Source organism: Triticum dicoccoides, chromosome 7B, assembly GCF_002162155.2.
Source record: "Triticum dicoccoides isolate Atlit2015 ecotype Zavitan chromosome 7B, WEW_v2.0, whole genome shotgun sequence".
Lineage (NCBI taxonomy): Eukaryota > Viridiplantae > Streptophyta > Magnoliopsida > Poales > Poaceae > Triticum > Triticum dicoccoides.
Genome location: NC_041393.1, coordinates 66965460 through 66973678, shown reverse-complemented (window position 1 = coordinate 66973678; position 8219 = coordinate 66965460). Strand labels below are relative to the sequence as shown.

Genomic DNA, 8219 nt, shown 5'->3' with positions numbered 1-8219 from the left:
AATCTCAGTTGCAAAATATAGAAAATAAGTTCACCCTGCTAGATCTGTGTCAGATCCTACTTAAAAAGCTGGTCGACGCGTAGCAGCCCCCAAAACATAAACCCTGATGGATTAAAGATATAACTATCCTCCTAAGGGCATCTCCAACCCTGCAAATTTCCTCCCGCATCCGTCCGCGAACAGTGGGACCCACGAATACGATACGGGAGGATGTCATCTAACCGTAGCCGCACACATCCGGCCTTCCTCATTTTTTTTCAAGTCTGCACGATGAAATAGCCGCATGCAAAGGATACAAACATTCAAATAGCCGCATGCAACATTAGTTCAAATCTAAAAAGGTTCAAATATTACATCCCAACATCGTTGTCCCCTTTCATCGACCATTGATGCTCAATTAGATCTTTCTTCAACTGCTCGTGAGTTAGTCGATGCCGAATTTGTTGATGCATTTGAATAAACTCTTCAAATGTGGCCGCTGACCGGATTCTGGTTCGAAAGTTAGATAGGATCACCTATGTTGGGATTTGAGATGATGTTGACAAAGGTAGCCCATGGAAGATAGATACGGCGATCGTTGTAGCACATTGATGTCATTGTGCGACCCGAGCATGCCAAATCCAAATATCCTGTGATGCTTCAAGAATGATGGTGACCTTCTTAACATGACTCTGATATTGCCCTTGTAAAGCCTTTGAATAGTTCTTTTCATTTCCAATGCATGCAGTCAAGAGATTCAAGCAAACCTGGCCACCCTCTTGCTTCTGGGATAGGACGTTGGAGGGGCGGAGGAAGGAGCAGATCCAGGCAAGCAACGGGTGCGCCTCCTCGTACTGGAAGGGCCACTCGAGCGTGCCCGCGTCCAGCGGGTCCTCCCCGTTGAGCTCCAGCTCCGCCAGCGCCGCGCACAGCGCCGACCACTCATCCTTGCTTCCCCCCTTCCGAGCGCCTGTGCTCGCCGGAAGCCCGGTTGCGCTGTCCCACGGTGGTGGTGGTGGTGGTGCGTGGGGACGGCCGCGGCCGGCAGCGGAAGCCGGTAGAGGAGGAGTGGAGTGCATTCGAAACAACAACCAAATGGTGAGATCTGCGTGCCGGCCGGCGCGTCCCTCACCGTCACTGTTCTGGGTTGGGAGGCCCAGATAGTTGGGCCCGGCCGAGGTCCAGAAAGGCCCAACTATTCGCTGGGCCGTACACGGACCATGTACTTGCATATGTACTTCTTCGCTTCTACCGGAAACGGTACGATTATTCGTTGCGTGAGATCTTGGCTTCTTCGCTGCCACGAGGTGCACGCGACGACGACCCCACACCCGCACCACACCACTCGCCACTATTAACCACCACTTCTTTGACCCAAGCCAACCACCAGTCCCCACGTCGCCGGCCGCGCGAGACCCACAGCCTGCACAGCTACACTCACTCGGCCGCCGCCGTCGCCGCCAGCCCGCGATGTCGGGCGCCTCCGGGCCCCTGGCCGTTCTGCTCCTCGTCCTGGTCGCGGCCGTCTCCGCGTCGTCGGCGGGAAAGGGGGAGTCTTGGCGGGCGGAGCAGGAGCGGGACCGGGTGCCGCGGGTGCCGGGGCAGGCCTTCAACGCCAGCTTCGCGCACTACGCCGGCTACGTCACCGTCAGCGAGGAGCGCGGCGCCGCGCTCTTCTACTGGTTCTTCGAGGCCGCGCACGACCCTGCCTCCAAGCCGCTCGTGCTCTGGCTCAACGGAGGTACCACTCCCCGCCGGCCGCGCCCATTCCTTCTGCGATCCGCTCCTGCAATCTCGTAATAATCTGTTGGGATTTTACGGCTGAAGTTACTAGTGCTGCGTTAGTCGGGATCGACCATCGTGATCTCCAGTTCTTTGTCCGGGCCAAACATATGAAACTGTTGTCCGAAAGGTTTCTTTTGCCTGTGATACAACTAGTGTACTAGGCTTCGTACTTGGCCACTGCACAAGATTGTGGTATCGCTTCAGAAGTACGTAGCTACAATATATACATTGATTCATATGCACTACATGCCTATTCAGGTTCTTTATCTGGGAAAAATGCTTGGGGGCCTAAGCACATACTGGAGCATATTATCTTGGACTAGAAGATGACCTCCTAAACTTGTCCATTGAAAGAAATGTCAACTCACTGCTGCCTTATGGGTTATGGCATTAACTAATTGTGAAATCAGTTAACTTATTATAGTGCCGCCTTATGGTGTTAGCTAATTGTTCACGTGTTCATAAATTTATCTAGGATATTGACTTCTCCTTCATTCATTAAAGTTCATTTTTAACAATAATGTAAATAACTTGAGAGTATAATGGTGGCCTTTTGCGTTTCATTTGTCAGGGCCTGGCTGCTCATCAATTGCTTTTGGAGTCGGGGAAGAAGTGGGGCCTTTCCATGTCAATGCAGATGGAAAGGGCGTGCATATGAATCCTTACTCTTGGAATCAAGGTAGCATTCACACAGAAACATTACTATTGAAGATGAATATCACCACTTTGATTAATTTCAAATTTTAGATGCTGCTACTTTCTTATTCCAACCTTCTATTTCTGCTTTCCACAAATGAACGATGTTAGCTGGAAATTGCTAAGCCTTTTTATTGGGAAAGAGACCCTTAACAAATATTTTGACGAGAAGTTCCTAAACTAGCCAACTCTAATAATAGGTTTGTTAATGGATCACAGCATTTGTGATAAGTGAACTGCTTTGCTTTTATCCATATGTATCATCATTGCAGTTGAGTTCTGAAAGAGCTTTCCCATGTTTTCTGTATTAGAAACCGAGGTTTCACAGTGTTGTATTCATCCATGGAAATTATGTTTTTCTTCTTCTAAAGAATTGCAAGCTAAAGAACTGACGGCTGAGTCTGCCACATATTTTGCTAGAGTACTGATAGCTCATTGGTTGTTAAACTGGAAGCTCAACTTTCTTGGCACAAATCATTGCTTGCAATTGACCATGAAATTTGATCAACTGGTGGATGGAAAGTGCCAGATTAGATTTGACAAAGCTTGAATGTACCGCACTTGTGCAAAACAAGTACCTTCTATTCCCTTCGTCCCATTTCTCCAACAAGTATTTTCAGACGGAGGGAGTAGTATTTTAATTTCGATGAATTTGATGCTTGAACTGCTACTTACACACATATTGGAGTACAGCCTTAGTTTTCACTCTTGCAACCTTTTTGTTTGTTTCATATCAGTACCCATTTTCTTTTGCTAAACTTCTGATAGTGTGCTGTTCCTTGCACTCCAGCTTGGTTTGGAAGATATGTACTTTAACAGTTTCTTAATATTTGCAGTTGCAAATATCTTGTTCGTTGATTCACCGGTTGGTGTTGGTTATTCATATTCAAACACCTCTGCTGATATTTTAAGCAATGGGGATGAGAGGACTGGTACTGCGATCCATTCACTCTGTCTATCATTTGGTTTACATGAAATCCACATCCTCTAAAATAATGATATATTATTGTTGGGTTTCACTCATTGTTATTCTCAACATATTGTAGCCAAGGATTCGTTGGTGTTCCTAACAAAGTGGCTTGAACGATTTCCTCAATACAAGGAGCGTGAATTTTATTTAACTGGAGAGAGTTATGCTGGTCTGTAAAATCTTTACAGGCTTTTGTTTCTTCATATGCAGTCTACTGCTTCTTTCTTTCCTTTTCCTTTATGGAAAGTTTCTGAAACTTATTTATGACTCTGGTTTGGTTAGGACACTACGTTCCTCAGTTGGCTCAAGCCATAAAGAGGCACCACGAGGCCACTGGAGACAAAACAATCAATCTCAAGGGTTATATGGTATGGTTTTGGTACTTCTGCATTTTGATTATTGAATTCCATCATGTATTTTCTTTTTACTGTTTAGATAGAACTATATTTCTGCTGCTGGGCTTTGAACTAAAATGCCTTCGGTGTTCTGTGGTTGGCAATGACCTACGACACATAATGAAATGATTCTCAACCAAGTCCAATAGCGTTTCCTCAACTACCTTGTAGCTTGCCTCTTGACTTGATTAATTTGTTTATGCTTGTGTATCTTACTATGTTTTCGTTGGTTGAGTTATAAAATTTCTAGGGACAACAATCAGATAATCAATAAGTTCACTCAACTCTTTCTTTTTTGGTATCTAATGTCATTTCTTACAGGTAGGAAATGCCCTGACTGATGATTTCCATGACCACTATGGAATATTTCAATATATGTGGACCACTGGCTTGATTTCTGATCAAACATACAAGCTACTGAACATTTTCTGTGATTTCGAGTCCTTTGTGCATTCATCTCCACAGTGTGACAAGATTCTTGACATTGCTAGCACTGAAGCTGGGAACATCGATTCATATAGCATCTTCACACCTACTTGCCATTCATCTTTCGCCTCCTCAAAGAACAAAGTGGTGAAAAGGCTTCGGGTACGTTTTTGAAGCTCCTGCAACTCAAAGTCATGTTAAATAAACAGTGTTGCTTTTTCCTGATAATTTAATTGTTATATAATTGACCCATACAAATGCCTTCCTATTTGAGGAGTTGCTAAGTTTTGTGCACCATAACTTTTTAAAGAAAATCTCAAGAGTTCTGCGCTTTGGCATGAAAATTGACTTGTATGAACTAAGCGGGGAATGGTGCCTTGATCTGTACTGTTCATATAAGTGCATACCATGTTTTTTTTAAAAAAAAAAGACAAGACCTTGTCACCAAATTCATCAACAGAACCATGAACGAGAAATACTTACCATATTATACCATGTGCCGCACTTATTGAAAATTTCTAATGCTTCATGAATTCACACGTTTTCTGTACATCTAATTCATACCCATGATGTGTTTTGATAGTCTGTTGGAAAATTGGGAGAGCAATATGATCCATGCACTGAACAACATTCAATTGTATATTTCAATCTGCATGAGGTGCAGAAGGCACTTCACGTTAATCCGGTCATTGGCAAATCTAAATGGGAGACCTGCAGGTAATGTATTGAGCAGCTTTTTATCCATTGAGCAGCTTCACGTAAGTTTGTCCATTGCATTGTTATCATAAATTTGTGGGAAAATCATTTTTTTCTCAATTGTATAATACTCAAATGATCAGTCATTGATTTCATTTCACGCTCCATAAAGTAGGGTTGTTCAATGAATTTTTATCCTGCATATTATTTCAAACAATAAATTATCCTGAATAATTATGATTAGCCTTTTTTAAATTATATTGTTATGTTTATGCTTTGCAGTATTAAGGGCGTGTTTAGTGGTTGAGAGACAACATTCTCTTTTCCTCCTGTCGTCTAGAGATGTCAATTAATATGTCATACCATCAGCTATCTTTAGCAATCAATCTTTGCATGTCTCTAAATTTATGTGGTGATTAAATTTTAATTAAAAAATATGTGACTTAGAGATGGCATCTAGAGGTTATTCTTAGTAACTGTAACTGGCAAACGTGAACGCCAGTGACATATAATGCTGATAAGCAGATCCGCTAACATGTTTTCCGTTCTTGTTTACTCTTTTAACATGTTGGTACTACTGATATTCTTCGCAGTGAAGTTATTAACACCAACTGGAAGGACTGTGAAAGATCTGTACTGCATATCTACCATGAACTTATTCAACATGGGCTTCGTATATGGATGTTCAGGTTATTCCTAACTCTCTGAAGTCTTTACCCACTTAGGCACTCAAAGATGGCTCTATACTAAACTATGTTCCATGCTGTAGACTTAGGATTCAGTTAGTTTATTCCTCAAAACTGTTAACATATTGTCACCACAGAGAAGTGGGTTTATAAGATGGTTGTGTACAGCCTAGTTCGATGTCAATTATTTTTTATCATGCTCTCACCACATTTAACATGCTTGTGTAATTTTGACCTACCATAAGGTGCTGGTTGGTCACTTTTCCCACTCTGTGCTTTAAGCATCATGTGATGAGGTAAACATATAAGTATCTTTTGTTTTGATCTTTTCCATACTTTGTCCAGTGGAGACACAGATGCAGTGATCCCAGTAACATCAACTAGATACAGCATTGATGCTCTCAAGCTTCCAACAGTGATTCCGTGGCATGCTTGGTATGATGATGATGGCGAGGTAGAGGCTTCTTCTTGATCAAAACGCCCATGATTCCATGAATGTTTTCAGTAGCCTGAAGCTTTGTGTTTTTTTCATGCATAATTTGTTCATCCTCAGACAATTTATACATTTTAGCCTTGGTTATGTGTCTATGTGCAACCTCTGTCCTAATAGTCTTGTCACGTATTACAGCAAGTAGAGAAAAGTCTTGCAATCTATATGTGAATACACATAGGATGTTCCAGGCATGCTACACTTTCATTTTGATTTCTAACTTGCTATAGCTATCATGCATAAGTACATGGACCAGTTTCATTTCGACTAGGATAGGTTATATTCCATATGCCGTTGTAATGCAACAATTGTATTGTCATTTATGTTTTGTTACTTGCTCCAAAATGTCTGTTATAATGCAACACACGTGTTCTCCTTTACGTTTTGTTACTCGCTCCAATGTGTTTAGTTATTTGAGATATCCGTCCTCCATTCTGTTCCTATCTTCTGAACTCTTCCGTGTTTAAACAGGTTGGTGGCTGGACCCAAGGGTACAAGGGTCTCAACTTTGTGACAGTAAGGGGTGCGGGTCACGAGGTTCCTCTTCATCGTCCCAAGCAGGCTCTTACGCTCATCAAATCATTCTTGGCTGGGAGCCCAATGCCTGTGCTGTCTGATCTACGCAGCGATATGTAATATGTCGGCACATTTGGTTTGAGACACGACCAGCACCACACGATTCCAGCTCACCAAGGCAGTTCAGTAGTTTAAGTAACATGCAGAACTTTCACAATATAAGGATGGCCATAGCTGTTGTCATTTGTAAGTGCTATTGGCACCAACCAATACCCTAAGACAGGGAACAAAACTGTGGAACAAAATTTCCTGCCATTAATTGACACTACGGCACTGCCTGTTAAATTAATCTGATATTAAGGACAAAGATGAATCGAATTTCAGCATCCCTCTTATACGCCATATAGCAAGTACTAGTAGCATACAGAACGGATTGCAGTACTCTTGCTGTCTTGCATCTGTGCAGGCTGCATCTGTTGCAACGCTAGTCTTCATGATTCTGGGAACTAGGGGTTATCTGATGAACTGTGTTAAAATATCCATAGTTATCTAAACTGCAAATCCTTGCACCAGTTCAGTCTATATACAGAGTGCAAAATGGCCAAAACTGTCAGTGGAATAACTGCACATGGAGCAGCTGGTGAAAATAACTTCAATGGGATCCGAATGCAGATACTGTTTGTCAACGGACGCTCATCTATGCTAATGAGCAGCACAAGGTAAGAGGTGATCCAATCTAGGATACATGAATTATCAGGCTAAGGTATTTCTTTCATATATAGATACACTTCCCATGGCTTAAACTTGGAACCTCGGTCTCAACTCTGGTCAAGCCTTAATGTAACATAATCCGTTCCAATATCTGCAAAATATTGCCTCCATAGTATGATAGTCTGTCTATCTTATTTCTCCCTCATGTGTTTGCCATTTAGATTTCTTGCTTCTATGATTCCATTTATGACCAGACTCCTGAATATATATTTTTCCCCTCTGGAAGGGGGTTAAACCGAGATTCCATTATCATACGATAGAATACAACATCCCAGTCAGCAATATTGTTATTTTTTGTTGGTTTGATTTCAGAGGGGACGATTTGCTTACCTTTAATCATTTTGAGATAAATTCTTCAGCTTGTGCAACCTTTCTGTTCTCGAGTCTATGTTTGGTTTCTCTTTCGCTCAAATGATTACTGCTTCATCCATTCACTATTATAAGTTGTTCTAACTTTTTTTTTGAATCGGATGTATATAGACGTGTTTTATTGTATTTGTTCACTCATTTTAGTCCGTATATAGTCCATATTGAAATGGCCAAAACATCTTATAATTCGGAAGGGAGGGAGTAGCATGCCAAATCCACACACTTGCTAAGATGAACAACTCAGTTTCCACCAGGGCTTTCCAGAAGTACTTAGCTACCGTCGCTCATCACAGTAAGGATGCAATTTTGATGATCTTATGTTTTCTTTGTTGAGCAATTAGCGTTAGAGCTTTAATGAAACATGCATCATCCTTCACCAAGAAAGAAAGCTACCCTATTTTCCATTGAATTTAGAGAATTAATTAGTTGCTTCATCAAGA

At 42.0% G+C, this 8219-nt stretch overlaps 1 protein-coding gene across 1 annotated transcript; it reads left to right on the top strand.

Annotated features, from left to right (window-relative positions):
• Positions 1 to 1350: 1350 nt before the first annotated feature.
• On the top strand, positions 1351 to 7027 carry LOC119336396 (serine carboxypeptidase II-2-like). The gene is made up of 10 exons (XM_037608403.1): positions 1351 to 1720; positions 2336 to 2443; positions 3297 to 3392; positions 3507 to 3599; positions 3713 to 3798; positions 4147 to 4413; positions 4835 to 4968; positions 5541 to 5636; positions 5979 to 6087; positions 6595 to 7027. The coding sequence occupies exons 1-10, from the start codon at positions 1450 to 1452 to the stop codon at positions 6757 to 6759; spliced, it is 1425 nt and encodes a 474-aa protein (XP_037464300.1). The 5' UTR covers positions 1351 to 1449; the 3' UTR covers positions 6760 to 7027.
• Positions 7028 to 8219: the final 1192 nt, after the last annotated feature.

Bases quoted from the DNA above. Each gene is read 5' to 3' on its own strand.
- LOC119336396 (XM_037608403.1), top strand. From the start codon at position 1,450: ATGTCGGGCGCCTCCGGGCCCCTGGCCGTTCTGCTCCTCGTCCTGGTC. The intron at 4,414-4,834 runs GTACGTTTTTGA...GTGTTTTGATAG, and splicing joins AAGTGGTGAAAAGGCTTCGG to TCTGTTGGAAAATTGGGAGA. The intron at 5,637-5,978 runs GTTATTCCTAAC...TACTTTGTCCAG, and splicing joins CTTCGTATATGGATGTTCAG to TGGAGACACAGATGCAGTGA.